Source organism: Corvus hawaiiensis, chromosome 1 (assembly GCF_020740725.1).
Source record: "Corvus hawaiiensis isolate bCorHaw1 chromosome 1, bCorHaw1.pri.cur, whole genome shotgun sequence".
Classification (NCBI taxonomy): domain Eukaryota; kingdom Metazoa; phylum Chordata; class Aves; order Passeriformes; family Corvidae; genus Corvus; species Corvus hawaiiensis.
Genome location: NC_063213.1, coordinates 39206732 through 39231464, shown reverse-complemented (window position 1 = coordinate 39231464; position 24733 = coordinate 39206732). Strand labels below are relative to the sequence as shown.

Genomic DNA, 24733 nt, shown 5'->3' with positions numbered 1-24733 from the left:
GTAGGGGTTTGTGTAGCATTTTCAGAAATTGCTATAGACAGTCATCAGATCATCTGAGGTAGTTAACTGATTCTTACTTAACAGTAATAAAAATAGAAAACCAGTCATTAAAACAGTGTGAAAGAGAATATGGAGACAGCTGAACATATTCAAAGCTAGAATGACACAATGATTTTTTTGAGTTGATCTGCCTTTTTGGCTGCACTGTACTGTGCAAGTTGGAAACTGAAAATTTGTTTCTAGGAAGACTAAGAAGTAAGAAGTTTTAAAAATCTCACCTCATAATAGCAAAAGTATGAATAAGAGGTTCTTATAGCAGTCTTTGATATTTCTGGTTATGACTGTATTTTGTGGAAGTCAAAGGAGGTACCATGTATCTTATAGAACGCTCTAAAGGCAGCAACCATTGTGACTCAAGCCCATATTTCCCACAGAAGAAAAAGGGCAAATCAAATCACCATTGGCAGGTGAATTTCATGATGGAAGGCTCTGCAGCAGCTCTGTGCTGGACAGACCAATAACAATTCAGTTCCAGCAATATTTAGCTTTAGCAAATGCTGTGCTGTCCATGAACAAACTTAATTAAGAGAAAGCTGAGTCCAGCTTACACAGCAGACACAGCACTCTCATAGTTTGCACAGAGAGAAGAAATCCTGGGCATATATAAACTGTGAACTCTTTTAAAGTTCATGTTTTTAATTAAAACAGTGCTTATAAATAATACGCCACTGTGGAGCTGATACAGGTATTTGTGACAAATAATTTCCTACAATACCTTTTGTTGTTTCTCTTCATAGGTCATGGGGTTTAGGAATTGGCTTGTTTGCAATTTTTGGACAAAATTTGGTAGAGCAAATTTTAACCTATGCCTTGTTTAAGAAGTAACTGTAAAGAGTGTTTCAGTGATGGTGCAGTAATGCTGGGTGCCCAAATCATATCTTTCTTTTCTGATTAGATGGTTCCAGGAAAAGGGTTTCAAATGGCAGGAGTTCTTTTCTTGGGCCGTTATAAAGTTCAGAAGTGCTTGAATTTACTTTTGCAAATAACAAAAAAATACTTTTGAAAATCATTGGGAAAATGCTTTTCTTCAAAATAGCACTTTTGAGCATTTTCTCTGTTCATGTGCAGAACCACTGTGTCTTTTCAGAAAGTGTCCTCATTGTTAACAGACTTTTGACTTGACTTAGTGACGGTCGAGCTTATAGAGGTTTAGTTTTAGATGTATTTATAATGTTTGATGGATTTGGCTGAATTATGGCTGTATAGGGGTTGCATAATTATTCTGGGGCCAAATCTCCTGCGACTCTTTGGAAACAACACATTGTTAAGAAATTTTGCACCATTGTGGTGTAAACATCAGGTAGGTCTGGGTACAGAGGAAAGATAATTTATGAAACGTAGTCAGCACTAAGTCTAAAAAGGCACAGTGACTGCTGTGAAGGTGATCTGTCAGGGTGTGAGATTTAACATCTCAGTATGTTAAATCTTTGCATATTGGAGCCTTTGGAAGACCATCAAACAACACAGAGATTCTTTTGAAGGTACCTAAGACAAAATAAGCTGCTTTGAATAACCAAATGTCCTCTCTTCTTCAGTATTTTCCCTGTGAAACCATCCGTGTTTTGACAGTCTTGGTTGAGGAGATAGCTCATGCTTCTGACAATGCCTAATGCAAAAAAATTTAAAGTGGAAAAGGGATAAAACCAGGCTCAGTAGAGATAAGCCTGGGGGCATCATGCCAGTGTTTGAGGGGCAGTGTGCTAGCGAGATCTGCTGTCTCAGCGGAAATAGGGGTGGAGATCCATGCAGTAGCAAGAGCACGGGTTATTGATGTGTTAGAAACCTCACAAACACCTGAGAATGGTCATGTAATAATTAGGGCTTCTTCCCCAAAAAACATTTTGGGATCGATAACCCAACTAGAAGTTAATCTGGCTACTGCCATGAAAGAAAATAAAAATTGCTTCTATAAATACATCAGCAATAAAAGGAGAGCTATGGAAAATTTCCATACCTTATTGGATGTGGAGGGAAACAGTGACAAAGAATGAGGAAAAGGCTGATGTACTTAATGCCTTCTTTTTCTCAGTCCTTAATGATAAGACCAGCAGTTGTTCAGGTGAGGTGAAAGATGGGGATGGGATCAGAATGAAGCCCACATACTCCATGGGGAAATGGTTAGTGATGTGCTAGACTAGTTCATGGGCCCAGACAGCATCCACCCAAGGATACGGAGGAAGCTGACATAATGCTCATCAAGCCACTTTCAATCATTTCCCAGCAGTCCTGGCCAACCAGGGAGGTTCTGGCTGACTGGAAGTTAGCAAATGTCCCATCCATAGGGACAGAAGGAGTATCTGGGGAACTACAGGCCTGTCAGTCTGAACTTGGTGCCAGGGAAGGTTATGGAGCAGATCATGTTGAGAACAATCACACAGCACGTACAGGACAACCAGGGCAGCAGGCCCAGTCAGGATGGGTTTATGAAAGGCAGGTACCTCTTGACCAACCTGATCTCCTCCTATGACAAGGTGACACACTTAGTAGATGAGGGAAAGACTGTGAATGTCTTTACTGACATTCAGTAGACTTTACTGAAGTCTTTCACACCATTTCCCACAGCATTCTCCAGGACAAACTGTCTGCTCATGGTTTGGATGCATGTGTTTTCACTGGGCAAAAACTGTCTGGATGGCCAAGCCCAAAGAGTGGTGGTGAATGGAGCTGCATCCAGTTGGCCACTGGTCACAAGTGGTGTTCCCCAGGGATTAGTGCTGAGGCCAGTTTAATTCCTTTATCAATGATCTGGATGAGGGGATTGAGTGCACCCTCAGTCCGTTTGCAGATGACACTAAGTTGGGCAGGAGTGTTGATCTGCTGGAGGATAGGGAGACTCTACAAATGGATATGGACAGGCTGGAATGGTGGGCCAAGACCAGTTATATGAGGTTCAACAAGGTGAAGGGCCAGGTCCTGCACCTGGGTCACAACAAACCCACTGAACACTGTGGGCTTGGAGAAGAGTGGCTGGAAAGCTAAATGTGGAAAAGGACCTGGGGGTGTTGGCTGGCAGCCAGCTGAACGTGAGCCAGTGTGTGGCCAGGTGGCCAAGAAGGCCAATGGCATCCTGGCCTGTATCAGCAATGGTGTGGCCAGCAGGACCAGGGCAGTGATTGTCCCCCTGTGCTCACCACTGGTGAGGGCACACCTCAAATCCTGTGTTCAGTTCTGGGGCAAAAAGAACACTGAGGTGCTGGAGTGAGTCCAGAGAAGGACAGTAAAGCTGGTGAAGAGTCTGGACCACAAGTCCTGTGGGGAGTAACTGAAGGCACTGGGGTTGTTTAGCCTGGAGAAAAAGAAGCTCAGTAGAGACCTTATCACTCTACAACTGCCTGAAAGGAGGTTGTAGCCAGGTGAGAGTCATATCTCCCAGATAAAAAGTGATAAGACAAGAGAGAATTTCCTCAAGTTGCAACAGGGGAGGTTTAGATTGGCTATTAGGAAAAAAAAATTCACTATAAGGATTGTCAGGCATTGGAACAGGCTGCCCGGGGAAGTGATGGAGTCTCCAACCCTGGAGGGATTTAAAAGACAAGTACATGTGGCAGGTAGGGACATGGTTTAATGATGGACTTGGCAGTGCTGGGTTAAGGGATGGACTCAATGATCATAAAGGTCTTTTCCAACCTAAAAAATTCTGTGATTCTATGAAAGAGCTTTGGAAATACTTTGACAAGGAGGCCAGCATTACTTTTAGCAGTTGCCTTCAACTGTATCTGTTGTATTATTAATATATAGTGCACTAATAAAATCCATGTGAAGTACAGGCATTCTATACAGTACTATAAGCCTTTTGGTGCTCAACAAGAGAGTGAAACCAGCCAGGGATCAATAGTTAACTGGCCATTGATTTAGCTGTCTACATTGTTAAAAATGTGCCCACACAAAAGAAAGCAAATAAGCAAGAAAAAAGTCAAAGGAAACCCTGGCAGCTGCACTTCATTCATTTTGTTCACCTCATGTTACTGCAATGATGGCTCAAAATACGTCACTGACAAATCTGGAAGGCTGGACCATTGCTATAGCAAAGGTTTCATGAGAGTTTGTTAGTTTGTTCCTTCTTTCTATAAAACAAATACGTAATGTAAAAAATCTTTGAGAGCAGGACTACTATCACTTAATTCATATCAGTGTATCTTCATTGATTGGAAAGGTACCACATGAACCTTCACATGAGCCTTCAGGCAAGATCTTCATCCCCAGCCACTACACCATACCCTTCCCTCCCATCCTCACTGAGAAAGAGGATAAGGGCCTCCTGTTCTTGTTTCTCTGATACCAGGAGGTGGTGGAGTTTGCGGTGACTTTAACTTTCACATTACTAGCCCACATTCATCCCATCTAAGAGTGATTAAGTAAGTTAGGAGCACCCTGCCATGCCTGAATAGGTCAGTAAAGAGAGAACCTCTCTAAATGTTACATGAAGACATAACGTATTAGAGCTGAAGTCAAACAGCAGGATTATAAATTCAGTACCTTACTCTGAAAACCAGGCATCTTTTTTGCACGTGTGAAAAAATATGCCACATTAATGTGGAAAAGCAGCAGGAATAAATGGAGTAACAACAGAAAACTGGGGGAAAGCCTTTTAATTCAGAATTTTGGTGTGTGAATCCAACCAAATGCACATGAAATCAGCTTTTAAATAAATATCTGTTTCAGATGTCCTGAAATGTTCTCATGATCTGCAGTATTAAAAACATGAATATTACAAAATAAAACAACAAGAAGAGTTATTGAATGTGAATCTACTGCGAGAAAGTATTACATGCTTCCTTTAAATTTCACTTAAGCTTAGTGGCTATAAAGAATCCAGTTTAGAAATAATTTAATAAACTGAAAATGAGACTGATGTTACCATACAACTGCAGTTTTCAAAACAGTGAGCAAACACTGAAAAATGTATGAAATGGCACATAAATGTTTCCATCTAAATGATCTGGTTTCATAGATATGGTTCCACATAAATGGCTTTTTCTATAAAAAATGTGGCTATTTTTACCTTGAGGGGAACAGAAGTTTAACCTAGATCTTTAAAGGAGACAAGGAGTTCAATGCATAGGCTGAAGATCTGGGCAGTAGCCATAAGGCAGAGATGAACTAATTTGGGGAAAATACTGATTGAGGGTGTTTTGAACCTGGGTCTAAAATGTTCAAAAAGACAGAACTGTGTTTCTAAAGGTGAGCTGTAATATTGGCCTGTGTCAAAGTTAATATTATGAAGTCTCAATTTATTAAAGACGAGAAAAGCATATGATCTATTAGTATAAATATCGATTATATCTTTTAAAAGAGGAGTTCAGAATCTTGTATCGATCCACATACAAAGATATATTCCCAGAATAAGTTTGGAAGATGGAAAAAGAAATCATTTGAACTCATAATAAGTGCTTAGTTTCCTAGAGCAAGCTGCTCTAAGGAGAAATAAATTAGGTTCAATAAAAGGAATTGGTACATAAGGTTTCCAGATAAACCAAACACACTCAGTTTCCAGTCCTACTGAGACCACAGATTAGAAGAGGTTTGAGTTCCTTTTGGGAAAAAAATAACGTCACCAAAAGCTGCCTGCCCCTCCCTACACGTGTCTTTAAAGAATGCATTACTAAATGTACTGTGTAAAGAGGCTCAGCCTCAGCTCACACAAGCAGGAATTGTTCTTCCAGCTTTTCATGCATTGCTTCCAAAGATTATCTCAAGATGGGAGGGAAAATCCCATCTGAACATTGTCCTTCCTTTCAAAAGTGTCTGGGAGGGTCCAGCAAAGCAAACAGCAAACTTGAAGTTGCAGCATGCCCTCCGCTAGGGTTTGTTTGGGTTTTTTTTTCTGTTTGAAATGCTGTTGGTGTAGTGCATTTTAAGTCCTCTGCATTATAAACTTCTTTTGCTTCCTTGGCACAAGCCTTGGGAGCTGAGTGCCTGGCCCAGTTCTTGCTAAAAGGCAGTGACAAGATTTCTGGCTGTTTCCCCGGCACAACTACTCCTGACTGCTGAACTCCAGGGCCTTGCAGCAGGACGCCTGCTCCTGACCACTGGAGAAGGTCTGAGCTAATCAAAAACGTGGGTTTGACCTACTGTTAGTTTGCAGTATTCACAATTTTCAACCTTCCAATTTTAAAATTGGATTTTTTTTTTTTTAATTGGAATTAAAAAAATCTTAAACCTTCACAATTTTAAGCCTTCCTAGGTGTGGTTTTGGTCACTTTGTGAGTGTCTATCATACACATCCCCTGGCCAGAATGGCCCAAATGCAACATATGCGTGCAACTAAAGCCCCTGGAGCACAAGGGCCAGAGGAGCTGACGTATTTGGGTTGGTGCAATGATGGTGAAACAGGCTGCAGTGGGAGCAAAGGGAGTTTCAAAAAGCCATGCACTTTTCTGGAGAGGAGCTTAAGTTGACTTAATTCCTTTCTTTTTTGTTTTTCTCTGGCACTCAGTGTACTCACACAGACTGGCACACACCAGGATCCCAGAATGCGCTTAGTCTGAGGTGTGAGGCTGTGCCAGGATTTCACAGGTTTGGGACTGACTGGATAAGTTCATACCCGCTTCTTTGGGGCTGCAGTGCAAGTGCAAACTGTACATGGAAAATCCTTGGGCTATCAAATGGGAGATCTTGGCTAAAATGAACATCAGTGAGGATAGCCAGGAGCAGGCTTTTGATCGTGCCTTGAGACTGCGATTGCAAGTTTGCATGTCTTGAGCATGGTGCTTCTGCAGCTGGCACACACAGCAGGCTCCGCAGCTGCTTCACCACTCTCTTCACGAAGCAGCAACTTGGCCTGGTGTTGTACCCATTACTTATCCATGTTTGGCACAGGGCCTGGGAAAGGCAGAGGAACTGTGCTGCCACACTGCAGAGAGCCCTCCACTGCTCCCAGCAGCCCCCTGCTCCTGTGAACCTCCAGGACAGTGGTCAGCTGCAGGGGCTGGCCCTGGTCCCCCTGGGGAGGCCCTTCTCACTCATGCAGGATTAGATCCAAGGGACAGGTGTGCTTTGGGAAGACTGTATCAACAGGTGTGTTGTTCCCCCACAGTGCCGGGCCAGCATGGTGTCTCTTGTGTGCTCTGGAGGGGTAAATTTCTTCACTGAAAGGGTGGTCAAGGATTGGAACAGGTGGCCTAGGGAGGCTACCCAGGGAGGTGGTAGAATCACCATCCCTGGAAGTTTTTAGGAAACATGTAGATGTGGTGCTTAGAGACATGGTTTAGTGGTGGACTTGGCAGTGTTAGGTTAGTGGTTGAACTTGATCTTGGAGGTCTCTTCCAACCTTAGTGATTCTAGGATTCTATGAAATTGCTAGCAAAGCCCAGTCTCTACTTGGCTGGTGGCCCCACTGCGCTGGCTCCAAGTGTCCAGCTGCGGGGCATCCAAGGCACAGTGCTGTTGGAGTTGTTTGTGGTGAGCATGTGGCTTTCTGCCAGCCCACCCCTTCGGTTCCTGCCCAGACTACTGGGGGCATAGGAGGAAGATGCAGTTCTGAAGTGACCTTCAGTATCGAACGAAAGACTTTCAGGTCTGTCAATGATGACTGGTCAGTCAGTGCAGTTCGAGACCAGAGATAACAATAAGTGGGATTTTAGCATCCCAAGATGGGAAGTAGCATTTTTTAATGTCTGGTGAAAAGTCTCAGAAAGAATTAAATGAACCAGAGGCAGCCTCATCCAGGCACTAACACTGCCATCAGTTCTGCAACCCTGGGAGCTGTTCCTTCACTGAAGGCATAAACTGAGGTCTCAACTGTTAGGATTATGAAAGACAAGTAGTTCCTGGAGTGCTCGGACTTATGGTTCTAGTTAGGCTAATCTTGTCAACAAATAGGCACATTTTGAACAGCAGGACACTTACTATTGACAGTGAAAAGCTCAGCAGTGGCACTGGGATGGGGAAGAGAATATCTCATGCAGGAGCATGGGGAATCTGTGATGGCTTGGGCAAAATAAGAGGCGTGTGTCAGCACTTCCACGCTGAACATCAGAGATCTCTGCACAGCTGAAAAAGATCACAGGGAGCCTCAGTGACAGATGCTGGGAGTGGGACCAAGCCTGACAAACAGGGACTCATGAGGGTAGGCGGCAGTGGGGTCCGGCTGCACAGTGATAGGGCACTTGGGTTCCACACCACTCCTGTAAAGTGTGCTCAGCTCCAGGCTGCATTACTGTGAAGTGAAGACATTTCGTCTTGTTTCAGTTGGTTGTGTGATATATGGCTTCTGTGGGGTGATATTTCTCTGTAAGGGAAAGGGGTATTTCTCTAAATGTTATATTTGTATAGTAAGGAAAAATAATGTGAATTTTTTCCTTTCTTAGAAAACACTGTTGTGTTGTGGAGGTAGCATGAGTGGCCTCATCTGTCTCTCTCTGTTTGCAGCATTTATTTATCACGTTGATAAAAGATAGACTTGTCAAATCCCTGTGAAAGAGTGACTATGGTCTGCTAGTCTTTCATTCACACTCAGACTGTAGCTAACTTTCCAAGGATATTTAAAACAACGACACTTAATCTCTGGCACAGTTAAAAGGCTTGCGTGTTCTTAGTTCAGAAGTGAGACACATTGGCAACGGTTCTTATTTATTTTATTTGTTTGCCCCAGCTTGAAAACTGAATAGTCAAAGGAAGAGTTCTCATTTTAATGTGCTGCGGGACTGAGTTGCTTCAGTGAAAGCAGAGGCTGTCGTGAAGTTACTGATGCATAACTCCACTCTTCCACATTACTCTGGTCTTTGGCTACAGGGATTTCATCAGCATATTTTTCCTAAATATTAGCAAGGGATGTTAGTCCTTGAGCATTGATTGGTGGATTAATCAAAGTCCTTAACCAATCAATAGGTAGAGGTTTGCATAATAATGGCATTATGTCTGAAGAACTGTGCCAATTTGAATTGCAAACCTTACTGCTTCGATTTGCTTCTTGAATGCCTCTGCTTTACCTGCCTCTCTTGCTCACACTTTCAAAGTACTTAGTAACAATGAAGATGCTTCCAAATTCCTACATCTTTCATTTTTTTGTGTGGCTTCAGGGTGTGGGAGGTGGATGAGGGGGGGAAGTAGCAATCAATAAAACTTAAATAGTTTGCATATAGAAAAGGTGAAAAATGTAAAAAATAGAAAAGAGAGAGAGAAAATGGTTTGCATTCTTGTCTCCTTGCTTTTTTCAACACTAAAAGTGTGATCTGAAGCTCATATTCCTTTTCTTCTCCTGCCTGCCTTCTCTCCAGGACTGTTCGCATGATTTTCCTTCCATTGTCAGTATGGTAGCAGTTCTGATCCCTCACTAGCATCTTTTGGTTACTGGACAGGAGCTAGCTTTTGGATCTGTATAAATGTAAATTGATGTGAGAGGAAGGAAGATGACTGCAGGGAAAGATAACCAGAAAGGGAAAGAAGGTTTTTCCAGATTTGAAGTTTGTAACTTCAGTTGAATTTGCAGTAAGTTCAGTATTCATGTGTGTGGTGTTTCTCTCCTCTGCTCCTTATTGTAAGACATGGTAATAACTGGGTCTATTTTTATGGACAGCAGCTTGAAAACATGCCTACTTTGTTCTTTTATTTATGTTTGGTAAAATAGTGGAGAATTCATCATGCATGATAATGTGTTTTTTCGTAGGGTAGTGAGTCTGGAGATGCAAAGCTAGGATGCAATGGGCATTAGGCAGTATGTCCAAAGACAAGCATCCACAGCCCTTAGATCAGAATTCAAATTAAGCAGTACAACAATATTACATTCCTCCTGATTTTGGACCTTTTGGGGTATCCATTTGCAGTTTTTTGTATTATCCAAAAGGGCGAAAATTTCCCCTGAGCCTGGGGCAAGAGAAGCTAAAAACTTTCTTCAGTTTCTGATTCTGGTGTCTAGCTACATTAGATTTGGCTTAGTCATTCTTGTCCCTGCGAAGATGGGCAGCGTGAATCACAGCTTGAAGCAATTTCTCTTTCCAATATTGAGGCCTTGAAAGTACAAGGCAGAGATGGAGCAGACATCTTGGTTCTGTCCTGTCTTCATGCATCTTCTAGAAACAGAATGCTTGATTGTGTTTGACAAGGCACATCCTCACTGATTTTAATGGAGTGTAATTTGAAACTAGTTTAGTTAAACTAGGGCAGATGGCTGCAGGACTGTGTGTAATTTCATAACAGGGCAAGGTTGCGGTGCTGCTGCAAGATTATTAATCTGATTTTAGGGCAATTCAGCAAGAAAGGGGTATTACTGTTAACTCAATGTTGAAAATATACAAATAATTCTGCCCATTAAAATGTATAATAAAAAGAATTAAAAACTCTGTCTCAGGGAACTTTCTCAGATAAGGTGTTGTCTGGATTACTGCACAGTATAATGATTGCATTTTATATTTTTGTTATTTAACATTAGCTGAAATTATATAGTAGTGCCTGATCCCAGTCAGGCTTGTATTGGCAGATGATCAGATTTTATGTAAAGCTTGTATCAATGAAAATGGGTAGAGCCATGAAAATTTGCAAGGACATAACTAAATTGATTTAGTGCAATCAAGACCTGGTTGTCTGTATACAAGGGGTTTTTTACTGTTTTAATACACTTATTTTAATATGGCACCTATGTCTCTTTCATGTTTTTTTTCAGTAGTTCAGCAAGCAAGAATAGGAGTTGTAGTGGTTACCAAAAGGGAAAGTTTTGCCTAAAGATCTGAAATAGAACAAGAAAGCTGCTTTCAAATTTGGTTTGTTGGTTTTTTGTTTTTTTCAATTATTCATGCTACAGGCTTTGTTTTATAAGATTTTTTAAATTCAGTCTCAGAATAAACATGTGACCTATCTCACCAGGACCATAGGTTGAACTGCAGAGCTCCCCCTCCTGCCCCTCGCCCAGTTAGATCTTGTTGCTTATTATTAAGACATTTTTGATGGGGAAAAAAAAGGGAAAAGATATTATGAAAAGTGTTCTGTGTTTCAAACAACCTTGTTCATCGTGAACAGGCTGAATGGGAAGTCTTCAGGCTGGAAAGCACATCTGCTTAAAATATGTGTTGAATTTTTGTTCTTTATTTATGTTAACATTAGCACATTTGTGGAAATCACGTTTTCTTCACAATCTCTTTGCTAAATTAGGACACAAATCCAAGAACACTTGTGCATGAGAGTAATTTTCTATAAATGAGTAGTGTCACTGAGTTCAATAAGAGCAATCACGCACAGAATTAAGCACATGCATGAGTGTTTGCAGAAATTTGGCAAATATGTTGCTGTCATGAAAAGGCAGCCTTTCTTCTAATGCAGCTATGAATTCTTGGCTTGGTCCTATTTTGAGTAGCCCTTATTGTATGAGCCATAAGCTATTCTATTGTGCTAAGCCTAACTGAGGATATTTCTCTCATTTTGTCGTAGCAACAAGAGCAAGATCCCACAAATCTATACATCTCAAATTTACCTGTGTCCATGGACGAGCAGGAACTGGAGAATATGCTGAAACCCTTTGGACATGTCATTTCCACCAGAATATTAAGAGATGCGAATGGAGTCAGCAGAGGAGTCGGCTTTGCCAGGTGAAACCTTTGCTCTTACTTTGATTCATGCACATTTTTTCGCCTTTGGTCCTTCGCAAATGCTGTCTGTTCTGTAGCTCTGAGGTCTCACAGCTATGGAAGATGCAGAACGGCACCTTTATCAGATTGTATCTGTTCTTTCCACCAAGAAATGCCAGTGCAGAAGGATGTTCATTTCATTGCTCTAAAATCTGGTTCATTCTATGTAGGTATATATAAATAAAAATTGCTAGGAATAGTGAGCTGCCTGTACAGGATCAAGCTCAGGTAATACTAAATGTCCTACAGCAAAAAGCACACACTTGGTAAAGAAACCGAGGCCTGTACTTAGGAGGTCCTGGGGTGAACTTATTGCAATCTTTCAGTACCTGAAGGGGTCCTGTAAGAAATCTGGAGAGAGGCTAGATGGTCTTTAAGGTCCCTTTCAACCCAAACCATTCTATGAAACTGTTTAAATATTTGTCAAAGGTCTTGCAACAGGAGAAAGTAAATTTAGCAGCTGGGAGAGCAAAGGGTAGGAACTGTAACTGAAGAAACGTGTCTTCCTTGAAAGCTGCATCTTCCTTGAACTGCAGCTATGAAAAGAGCTTAAGAAGAAATATTTGCATAGAACAAGCCCTGACGGAGTAGTCAGATATTTTAGACAGAGTGGGCAACGTATTATTACCATGTACTTCATTGTTAGTACAGATAGACAAGGTTCCATGTTTACTCTCAGGGAATATATACATAGATTCTCTCCAGCTTGAAACATTCTCAAATCAAATAGTTTTCCTTTGAAAAGCCAAGCAGTAGAGTGCTGTATATAGAAAGGTGTTGAAAAAACAAATAAGAAGAGAAATTTGCAATTCTACTGCAGCCTTCTGCTTCAAAAGAAAAGGGGAAAAAAAATCCCAGATCATTGTTTCTACAGAATATTCATAACATTGTGCTTTGTAAAGGAGGCAAAATGACTTCATCTTGCAGATTTCCCTGAAATCCATGATATCTTGGTATATCATGGCACTTCTGTTAGTGTCATAACACTACTGAATAAAATGAGATACTGTAAGATAAAAAGTTAGCTTTCAAGAATAGTGCCATTGTTAGTGTTACCTCTGCCCTTGATGTGAAAGACCATAATGCACAAAAATGTTAAGATAATATTGTCTGAATTCAAATGGAAAATGGAAAAATATTTATGCTGAAAGATGGCACACTGTTCCTTATGCATTCTTGCGGATAATAACATGAATTTTTCTAGCTCTCTAAATATTAATTAGTCTATATAATGGATAAACTTGCATTTTTAAAAATTGACTTACTTTGTGAAAATGTGTTTAATTATGGAACATCTTTCAGGAATCCTTTAATGATCTAACTTGTTGGATGTGTAATTCACCATGCAAACAACAGTGGGGTAAAACCTTCACTTCATCAAAGTATAGAGCAGATCTCCCACTGATTTTAGTGAGGCTAAAGTTAATCCAGAAATTTAGAACCATGGTTGAATGCTGACTCTTGTCTTTGCAGAATTATCAATACAATATTTAATTACATGACCAGCTGAATTTCTGTTCATAATGAAGTGCTGTTTGGTATCTTTTTGCAGTGTGTCAAACCAAATAGATTTTTAATTTCTTTAGCTTTGCTTGTAGTCATGAAGGTTTCATTCTAATGTACCTATAGTGTGAGAACATGCTGAGTGGGTACCAATGCGGTATAGGTAGGGGGTAGAAGCTGGACTTCCAGTTCAGATAAGACTTTAGAAGTTCAAATCAGCCCCCCAGGTGAGGATCCTGGCTATTCTGACCAGGGACCTTTTATCACAGTATATCTTGCCTGCCTGTGGAATGTGCCACGGTGCTTAGCATAGCTCTAAACAGAGCCACAGAAGCACTGGAGAAAAAGTTAAATTTGCATATGCTGAAATGATGCAGCATCCAACAATTTTGAAATTTGATGTTTCAAAGTTATTAATTAAATTTCATGGTGATTAAAAGTCACTTTTTGAGTCTGCCCAATTATGGAAATAGTCAATCTCAAAATAATTGTATTAATTCAAAAAGCAATCAGAAGTAAAGACTGAAGGTGGGCAGCTAATGTCAGATTTTTCTTTTAAATGGTATGATAAACAATTTTATAGTACTGCAAGTGGCTAATTAATCATTTATAACCTGGAGAACTTCAAATGTTCTTGGATCAAAATTATTTTAGTAGTGTCTGGTGACACTAACAGCCTCCCTTAAAGTATGTGTGTACAAAACTAGCTCTGAGTGTAAGTTAAGTCGTGAAACTATTTCCTCTGTTTTGCATCCCTCAGAAGCAACTGAACAGATTTTCCTGAATCTTTCCAGAGCATTTCACTGTGGCCTGAGCCAGCTGTGCCTGGGTGCACCCCAGGGGAGATTTTGAGGAGAGTTATGAGCAAGGGGCCAGAGAAAGGAAACTTTAGACTTTGACTGTGGCTTCATAAAAGCCTATCCATGCTGTAACCTCTGCACATCTGCCTCTGCCTCACCCCTGGCCCATGCTTTGTACTTCAAGGCCATATTACCTTGCCTTCAGGCTCTCCGTGGGAGCTGGCATTCCACCGGGCTCATACTGCTGTGTTCTTTTGGCAGGGGTGTTTCTGTTGACACCGGCAAGCAGAAGCTGAGACTAAACACAGCCTATCCTAGAGCAGAGAGAGAAATGAGAAGAAATAGGAGGGGGCAGAAACACTTACTAGAAGTCGGATATTGGAAAAAAGGAGGCACTTCTTTGGATGTGAAGCTTTGAGTTCAGTCTGTTGTAAGATTGCCTGTCAAAAGAGGGAGTGACACTGTGGTACCCTTGCACAGAATTTCATCACAGCACTTAATTTTCTAGGTGTTTCTCTTAAATCCCTGTTGCTAGGAGTCATCTAATAACTTCAGCATCTGAGCATTTGTTTTAAAAGTGTAAGTGTATTCTTTAGAGCTTAGAATGAAATCATAGTCCTTCATCCTTAAAAAAAAGTCAGCAAGATGAAACAGAACAAAACAACGCAAAAAAAAAAGGAAAAAATCCACAGAAACTGGATTTGAAGACTTATTTCAAGATATAATTTTAAAGCTGATATGAGTTCGGCAAACAGAATATTAGTAGTGTTGTTGATGGTATGAGTAAAAAGCAGATCAGAGATAGTAAGAAGGTCTTTGAGGGGAAGGTATTGAGAGCTCGGAGGGAAATATTTATCTTCATCCTGAAGAAGTGTTGCCACTTATAAAGAGGTAACTGTACGTGCTGGAAGACCTGGCTTTCCACAGGCCCACAAAGGATGAGTTCCAGATGTTAAGGTTGGAGAAGATAAAAAAATAACAAAATCACAGTGGCGGCAAAGCAGTGGTGCTGTTTTGCTAAATGAAAGGGGTAATATTTAGAGGGGGATTTCTGAGGATCAGTGATGTTGCTGCTTGGGAGACATAGAAGTGTCAGCAGCACCAGGGGATAAAGAACATCCAGGCAATTTAGGGATGCATTTGTGAAGGGGAAAAGTGCTTTGTTCTTCCTTATTTAAGGGTTTAATTGAAGGCGGTTGAAAAGATGCTATAAATTTAGCTTGAATAGATCCATCATCTGGGACAGTATAGATATACAGGCTTAGACATTATGAGGATCATTCCTACTTTCAGTCAGAAGAATGATCTGTCACATCCTACATCTTACCCAGGAAATTGCTTTATAATTGAATATCTCAGGTGAAACTGGAAATCCCAAACATTCTCCAAAGACTTTGTGTGATATCTGTAAAATATTCCAATGCCTGCGGTGGTACATTTCCATTGAAAGGCCTCCCTGGGAAAGCCCCAGAGCAACACTGCAGGGTTGTGGGGACCTCTGTGTGAGGATGTATCTCGGAGACCCTCACACTTCCATCTGGAGTTTCAACCTGGACAAATTTTGGTGGACTTTGTACATCCCTAAGACAATTGACAGGCATGAAGCTGTACTTTCAGGGAGAAGCAAGCTCCAGAGTAGGATAGGTGAGTCAGGATCTCTAGACAAGTATCAATGGGACTCCATAAGATGAAAATAAACGTGAAGCTCTGAAAGGTGATGAGGGAGGAAGTTGGAAAGTTGGGAGCCATCAGATAATTTGGCTGAGCAATTTGCACAATCCAAGCCTGAGGTACCGCAAGTTTAATTGAAGAACTCCTTGGGCACTGGAAAAGGGAGCAAGGAGACGTTTGTATATACCTTGGGGAGGGACTTAACTGAATCAATGAAATAAAAACTGCTTTTTATAACCCCACAATAAAATACCATTCAAGTATTATTTAAGTATCTTCCCTAAAGAGATAGTAATATTAATAAAACCATACACAGGTTTGTCACACTCAGCTGAACTGCAGAACAAGCATTTTATAGGTCCTTTTAAATGATAAAGTGCAAAGAAAGAGTTAGAAGCCACTAACTTTTTTATTTTGTTTGCTGTCTTGTAACTTAAAACGACCTTGCAAGATTCCTCCCCCAAGCGACATTTTACAACGAAGTCATAAGCTTCTGAAAACAGAAATTTATGATGGAAATGCTGACAGTCAGACAGTCAACTATTGCACTGCTGGCGGGCACCAGTATAATACTTAACCTGAGACTGTGAAGACAGTAGCATAAATCAGCCTAGGTCTAGGTGGAAATGACTGTGTGTTCATACTATTCTTTTCCAGTAGCACGAGAAAATTTGTCCAACACAAACTGTCATAAAAGACTGGTTTGATTCTGTTCCCAGCAAATAATCAAAGTCAAGAGATTCTCAATTAGCTGTCACCTCAGAGCAAAGGTACATATCAAGGAGATGCTTCCATCCCTTTGTGACCTAGCTGCAGGGTCTGTAGTGAGGCATTTAAACACTCTGCTGTTGGGAGTTTGGGCTTCATCCTCATCTTTTCCCTACGTTATTCTTCTGGAAAAGCTTCCAGTGGGTTGCTTTTCTTTGCCTGCCTGTCTTTTTTACTAAACTTATCTCCTGCTTGTCCGCATTTTACATGTCTTAAATTTAGTCTTTGGAAACAATATTCCACTCGGCAACTGAAAGGGAGCAACAAAAACTAGGAAACAAGACTTTGAGCTGTCACAGGATCATTATTCTATTTGTAGAAGATTTGCATGGGTTTCAGTAGAAATGGTTATGCTCCAGTTTCCACTGAAGTAAAACGAGAGAGATGAGCCTTTAATATTTATGGTTTTTTTCCTTAAAGGAATCCTTGCATCTTTCAGAGTTTTTCAGGATAATGTAGGTGTAATGAAGTTATTTCTTCTGACCCAAAGAAGTTTCTCTATGGAGAGCACTGTAAATGCAGATACTGTGTTGCAGAGATACTCAGGCAGCTCACCTTGGCATAATAGGTGATGCTGCAAGGTACGGAATGAACCGTATCTTGAGAGAAGAGTGGTTTCTGTAGATTTTGTATATTTATCTGAGAAAGTAAACAACCTCCTGTTGTTCAAGCAGACAGTTGAAGAATATACAGGCAAGACATGTTGGGAAAAGATATAATTTGTGAGCGATGAAGAGAACTTGTCAAAATAAATGTCTTCTTAGGCTGTGAGTGGCAAAGGGAATAGCTTTTTTCCAACATAAACCAAAAAGCACAAACATCTTGAAGCAATCTCTTATGGACTGAAAAGCTGGAGAGATACCTAAATCTGTTACAGGGGAGGAGGAAATCACAGGTTGCAGCCATATCAGTGTCTTAGAATGCCTGGAATTAAATTAGCAAAATAAATTAAAAGAGCTAGTGAGTGTGTTTCCATGGAAGGATGAAGAACATAGGGAGGTGCTAGGAAACCTCATGCTAATCAATACTATCTTGTAGCTTTAGAGTATTTGAGACCTGAAGATTGTTTTGCTTCACATCTTTTATATCATAGGCAGTTGAAATACTCCCAGTTACCTAATATTGAGATAATGTTTGTGTTTTACTAAAATAAGACTTTCAGAAGTGATTCAAAGACATCAACCAGAAAAAAAGGATCACCTTTTTTCTATCTAATGTTCGCCAGTGGATCATCTTCCTTGCAATTAAATGTTTCTGCTTAGTTTCTCTTTTGAATTTATCTGGTTCTTGTCACAACTTTCTCAGGAAGAGTAAAGAAGTCCTTACTCCCTAGTTTATTCTCCCCACAAAGCTGCTTATGCAGTGCTATCAGACTGCTCCTCTAGTCATCCTTTTGATATGCCAAAAGAAGTTGAGTTCTCTGGTGTGTATTCTAGCTATGGTCTCCATTCTATGGACTCTCTCACTGTATAATACTGTTACTAGCTACCTGCTTCCATCTTTGCAAAATGCCTTAAATAGTAAGGAAACATTGTTCTCCAAGATTCATTATTCCCACTCTTGTAAATGTAAACAATATTCATATGTTTATCATAACATAGATGTGGTAGTAACAATTTCATCTTTAAGTATTTACTCTGGATGTAAAAAACCTACAGTCCTGATTCTCATTTACATTATTATTATTAAGCTAAGTGACTATAAGGTATATGTAAACCAAACCCACACTTTTCCACTAACTGGTAATTACATGGTACTGAATATTTCTCAGGTAATAATTATGTAATCATCATGTTATTCCTTATATGAAAATTTTATTAAGTTGTTTCTTGACACTGCATCAATCTTTATAATAAGCATGTGTAAGAGCTTTAGGGGGGTTTAAAATAATTTTCCTTTTCTCTCTTTTTTTCTCTCTTTTTTTTCTCTCTCTTTTTTTCTCTTTTTTTCTCTCTCTTTTTCTCTTTTTTTCTCTTCTCTTCTCTCATGGTAAATGCTCCCTATTACTTCTAACAACACGTAATGACTACTTTGATGCTACTGTGGTCTGTAGAGCAATATATAATATAAATTTCATTTTATCAAATAAATTATTTCTATTATTATTTTATAATAGAAATAATATAAAGTTTTTAAATTATCTAAAGTGAATATTTAATAGCAAGATGTGGACATCAAATGATTTGGTTCTGATGCTTGTTTAAGTATCCCCTGGTTTTGGTTTGGTTTTTTTTTTTTTTCCCTTTCATACTGAAGTATCTTTAGTTTACAAACTACAGCTAGAAACAGAGAACATAAAACAGTCTTCAGATTTTTAAAAATTTACTTCTTTTCAAATTGGATAGAATATAGACAGTCTCATTACCCATTTTGTATTATAATTACAGCTTATTTTCCAGAACTGGGAGATATATAGACACAAGTAAAAATAAATTATCATGGTTTTATTAGTTCATTTGGGTTTATATCATTATCTGGACCTTTTAAAAAATTATAAAAGCCTATGGCTTTGGTAATTTTCTTTTTTTTTCTGCAGTGCATTTGCTGGTTCAAGATAATACTCAGATGCATTATAGTTATCTCCAAATTGCATTTAAACATGACTTACTATCTCAGATCAACACCAAAATTTACAGTTGAAGGAATTTGAAAATGATACTTCACAAATGATCAAATCAAAACCAAATTTCTGTTATCATATGAAGCTGTTTTCCTTACCTTTCCAGCAAGAGTGTTGAATATCTATGTCTTTTGGTGAGAGGTTTTGAAGCATCTGGGGTCTTTATCTTTTATCCAGAATATTAAAATTTTTCATATTTTTGTTCTGTCAATTATGAAAGGAACACCACTATTAAAAAAACCATATTTAAATGTATTTAAATAATTTCTCCCAAGTTTACCTGTGCTCAGCTGACATTCTTTTATAGAAAATCTTTTAACATGTAACAATGTCATTAGTGATATTTTTATTAAATATTAGTCTCAAGCAACATTTTGAAACATTGCTAGCTCATATGAGAAGAATAATTCAAAGCACATTCTAAAACAGAGAAGTGCCACAGCTTTCTGAAGGAAAAGTAGGAGGAATTTATAAATGTGGACCTAAAAAAATGTGGCTTTGGGGCTTCTGCCTGGATACAGCTCGTCTTCATGGATGAAACAAGAGAAGGAGTAATGGGCGAATCAATGTCTGCCGATAGGTTCAGCTCATGCGTAGGTGCCTGCCATAGGTATTGCCACCTAAGTGGTTGATATTGATCAGAATTTTGACTAAACTAAAACCAGGGTCTTGTTATGGCAAGAAGCAGGCAATTTTGCTAGCATATCTGGTTTCTTTAGGCCCCTATATTTCCCCAGTTGGTCAGTGAGCTAATCATCCTGAAGAACTCAATTTGAAAGGGTTATTTCTAAGGAAAGGGGTATTGTGGACAAGTGTAAATTATAATTCATGTTTTGGTGGCCCTGGGATAGATGCCTTCCTGCTTAGTGAGTGGCTGCCTGGCCAGTCTCAGCCCAGCCGGGAGGAAAGGCCACCCCCACAGGCACAAGTTGCAGAAAGCACATGAGGGCTCAGGTGGGGTGGGCAAAGGATGGATGCAGTTGTTACTCAGCAACACATCTGAGGGGAACATGTATAGAGGGCTTTGTCTATTGTGCTGCCTTTTCAGGCTTAGTCGATAATGCCAGTGTCAGTTTCAAGCGAAGCGTGTGCCAGATTACAGATAGCCAGCAATGGCATTTGAGAGCTGTTAATTGTGAAACTTGAGAGGAAAATGTGCACATTCTTTTTCAGAGTGCTATTCGAATGATGGCCTTTTTATCCCAGAACACTGTGGGTTTCACTTTTATTCTCTTCCCACATAAAACGCATGAAGTGCACTGAGTCTCTTTCATTTGGCAGCTTATATATTGCATTCTTTGCAGGGACTGCTTTGGCTTGTTAAAATGTACCCCATGTATTAAAATGAAATTGTCACTGCTGTGTGGTGCAACATAACATGGTTTGACACCAAATGCCTGCAGCTACAGAAAACAGACTTTTATTGCATTTATTCTTTCAGAGACAAGAGTCTCTAAAGGCTGAACACAGACATTCGCTTAGTTAAATCTGAATGAAGCCAAAGTGAACAATCTAAGTCGCTGTCTTTGTGCTTGTAGAAATAGCCCAGCCCACATGATACACAGTGATACAACCTGGAAGGGGAAATTTTAATGACTCCACCTGAAAAAATTGGACAATAGACTGACTTCCTCAAAGAATTAAATGGCAAGCAGGATTTTTAAAATTTTTTTTGGGGTGGGGTGGTGTGGTGTGGTCCAGTCCTTTGGGCTCTGGCAAAATTGTATCCTGGGTGACAAACTGCTGCTGTATGTGAACCACTCTTCCCCCAAACCGTGTGACACGAAGGATAGTGGATAAATTCATTTTAAAATGACATACACTGGTGAGAAGTAAGCAATATATATGTCAGCAGAGTTATTTTGTGGAGAATACCTGGAGGTAGGTACTGGTGTACTGAAGGAGCACTGAACATGTTTTTTAAACACAACTTTTCTAGGAAATTACTAGCTTTCCATTTCTCTCTTTCCTCTTTTCAAAGTTTCTAAACCCCCTCTGCAGCAAAGTTAACTCTTTTTGTGGACTTATATGCAGTTAACTTAGAAGATCTGAAACAATGATGAGCTCCCAGGTGTGGTATAACCATGGTTTGGGATTTGACTAGTAACTTTGTACTCCTAATATTTCTTCAAAAATGCATGAACCAATTCAATGTTAATGCTTTAATGTCTCAGTGTTAGGATAATGAAAGTTATCCTAAACTCACAGAAGATGAACAGTAAGGCATTTCCCTTGCTGGTGTTACACATAAATTACTGTCTTCACCCAGAATTTGGCTTTATGTTGTAATAGGCATATATGCACTGTTTGTGGTTTTACTATAAAGTCTGTCTTTGCAGGTTGTTTTTTTAACATTGTAATCCTTAATAATTGTTGTTTAATCCTCCATGTTCTTCTCCAAATCCTGTAATTCATTTCTTTAAGCCATTTGAAGTTATTTTGGGTGCACAAGGAACCTAGAAACACGTCCTTTGCTTTTCCAAGCAGCACGTGAAAGCATAAAGAGTGTCCTTGTTCAGGGTGATGCCCAGGATCCAAAAGGGGACTGTCATTGACAGGGCTGCAGCTCAAACACAGCTGGGAGCGCAGCTGCAGGCGGAGAGGGTGGCGGGTCCTCCTCGTGAGCCACAGTGTGTCCTAATGGGCTCAACCAGTTTCTCTGCAGAAATCAGCAAGAACAGCTTTGAAGATTTCTCTCATCATCTGTGCTTGTCCTTTTTTTTCTCCTTCTGCTTTTTGTTTTTTGCTGACTGAGTGCTTCCATAACGGTCTAGTAACACATATTGCCTCTACCCATATCCCACTCTCTTCTCTTTTTCAGAATGGAGTCTACAGAAAAATGTGAAGTAGTAATTCAACATTTTAATGGCAAATATCTGAAAACACCACCCGGTCTACCAGGTAAGTCAAGCAGCCATCATTATGAAATTTAAAATTCACTGAAGAGTTTACAATACAGAAATACTGGAATTTGTCTTGAGAGTGGCTTAAATTACTGCTCCTGCTAAGACGGCATATAACTTCCCTGGTCGAAGCCTATCCTTTGTGACCCATAGCAACTTTTTCTTACCCAGATTTGTATGTTTTAAGCATTTATGCCTGACAGCAGCAAATTTAAGAACATATAAAAGTCATGTTGCCTTACTGTGTTTTTTTCCTTTTGAATGTTGGTTTGTTTTTTGGTTTTTTTCAGTTAGACTAGAGGCCACATAACTAAACACCAATGATTTTCAGACTAACTAGGAATGTAACTAGCTTAGCAGCTTCATTATAGATTATAAAATATCCAGGATGTCAAGTTGTAGAAGCTTTATATTCCTTACAGTTTCTACTTAGCGTTGCTAGTTACTGTTACCAGTATTAACAGCAGTAGCTGTTAATACTGAAGATATTTCAAATATTAAATCATTTTATATCATTTTTGCTTGCCATAACTTAATGAAATCCTGACACTTTCCTAAAATACCCATAGAACACATTCATTGGTGTGTCCGTGTCGCATTGAAAGCCAAGTTCCAGCTATTATTTTCCTTTTCAAATGCCTAGCTATCATCTGTGCATCCGTCAGCTTTGCAAAGTTTTGTGATCAGATGTTTGATACTTACTGCTTGACAAGACCTCTCCAAGGCCACAAATCTGCAAAGATTTCTCCTCTGGGTTTTCTGAAGGGCTGCATTAAATGAGCAGGAAATATTTGCAAGAATTGTGTCCTAAGTTGTTATCTTCCTTTTTTTTTCCCTAGCTTCCTTTAAACTATTTCCTTTTTTGGTTACTTTCATTAAATTTCTTCTTATTCATTGCCTGGTTCTTTATGCAGAAGATGTACTAAATACTCTAATTAAAAGAAAGCCATCTGTACAGCTATGGTGTACAGTAAATGAATGCTGCAATGTACATATAAATTTTAGTCAGATCACCTTCATGAAACAATATAAAGCTTTTAGTACAAGCTGCAAGACTCCATTTAAAGATTTCTTTTTCAAAAGTGGTCACTGACAATTTTTCTCAGCACCAGCTAATGAATTACAGCACCAACTTTGTGAAGTACAACAAACTTAGGCTGTGTAGAACAATGGGCTGAGCAACATAGGCAGAGAACTTTAACCTTTGGCTTGCCTTTCTGTATGCACACTTTGAGTCCCAGTAGTAATCTGTTTAATATCATAGCAACACCCAATGGAAAGAGTGTGAATAGCAAGGAATCAGTAAGTCTGGCTTTGTCCTTCTAAGCCTGTGTGCTCCATGGTCACACTCCCAGTTGTCTCAGAGAGGACACATCATTAGATCCAGCAATAAAATAGAATATTCTTACAGAACCTTCTTGAGACAGAGCTTCATGGTAAAGAATGAAAGCTATAAAATGAAAATAATTTTCTTTTTTTTTCCTTTTTAAATTTTTTAATTAATCAGGAAAGTACTGGTAATGTCGGCCATCAAAATAGGAGTCTTTATAAGACAGCATGTTTATTTACTTCTATTCCAAGAGATACACTGAAATTGGATTTTAATGGCTATAACTTTTGATGCTTTCTTAAAGGCCATGAATTAGCTCCTAGTTTCTTGAAGAAGAAAAGGTGTCCATGTGAAAAGATTGTCTACCATGTTTCTGTCGTGACTGTTGTTGTCAGATGGCATTTAGTCACAAGGGAAGTGACTATATTAAGGGTTTTAATTTACCTGAGTACTGTTCAGATGCAGATAGAGCATAATGCAGCTTGGGACAAAGTCACTGAACCATTAACTGAACTCACTCAGCTATGCACGAGATATCTGTAAGATCCCATTTTGCCCGCAAGTTTTGGGAGACAGATTTTATATCTCCAAATACAGATAATTAGAACTTGTCATAGGTTATTTGGTCTGCATAAAAGAGATTGTTTGTGCCTCGTTATTAGAGTAGGGCACTCTTTAAATCCATAATTAGAAGATTTGTTGTATTCATTGCTCTTCTTGAGAGGCCAGGGCACAAACATGATCACCTTAGCAGTGGGATTGATTCAAGGGATGATTTACATTTTATCCAGTGCAAAAAATAATTCACTCCTAGTTTCTTCTTGTTGTAGATTCCTGTTAAGGCTTGTACTCAGTTTCTACATCCGTGCTATGAACCTGTATTTAAGCCTCTCAGCAAAGATAGAAGTGTCTTGCATGAAGTAGGAGGGAAAATCAAGTCTCTTAATGTACTTGGAAAATCACAGTTATAGTCTGAAAAGGATCCTCCCAGCATCTCAGGAATTGGCATAGGAGGAGAATCATCTCTAGTTTATTGCTGTGACCTCTTTATGGATATCAGTTAAAAAATGAAGAACCGGAGAGCATTAGCAGAAATACTCAACACTATCTGTTATTAACCTCTGCTGCTCAGAGGGCTGATTTTACTGAGAAAGAAAATGGATCAATCCTTTTAGGGTTAAATTACATTGATTTTGGATTTTCAGATGGATTTCTTTCAGGTGTAGCAGTGAACTGAAAGGGTTTTGCATTTTTGTCCACATCTCTCATCCAAGCTCTAATGTTCTGGTTCAGGTTTGCCAACTAATAGAAGGTTGCATGAGGCCCATTAAGAAAGAAATCAGCCTGGCTGCTGGCCATGTACTACTGGCCTGAGGCAGTGGGATTATGGACCAGACAAATCATTTTGGCAGCTCTCCTCCATCCATGCTGTCTTCCTCAGCTGGGTTCCCTAAGGTGTGAGCCTGGTGATGTGTCACCATACATCCTGTGGGATGTATGCTTGTGAGATTAGCATTTTT

General features: G+C 39.6%; 1 protein-coding gene across 3 annotated transcripts in view; it reads left to right on the top strand.

The window, feature by feature from the left end:
* Positions 1 to 24733, top strand: part of RBMS3 (RNA binding motif single stranded interacting protein 3) — a 709804-nt gene that overhangs the window by 551297 nt on the left and 133774 nt on the right. For all 3 annotated transcript variants that reach the window (XM_048301460.1, XM_048301476.1, XM_048301468.1), the window contains 2 exons: positions 11422 to 11579; positions 21802 to 21881. In XM_048301460.1, coding sequence (XP_048157417.1) covers positions 11422 to 11579; positions 21802 to 21881 — 238 coding nt within the window. The remainder of the gene's footprint in view (positions 1 to 11421; positions 11580 to 21801; positions 21882 to 24733) is intronic.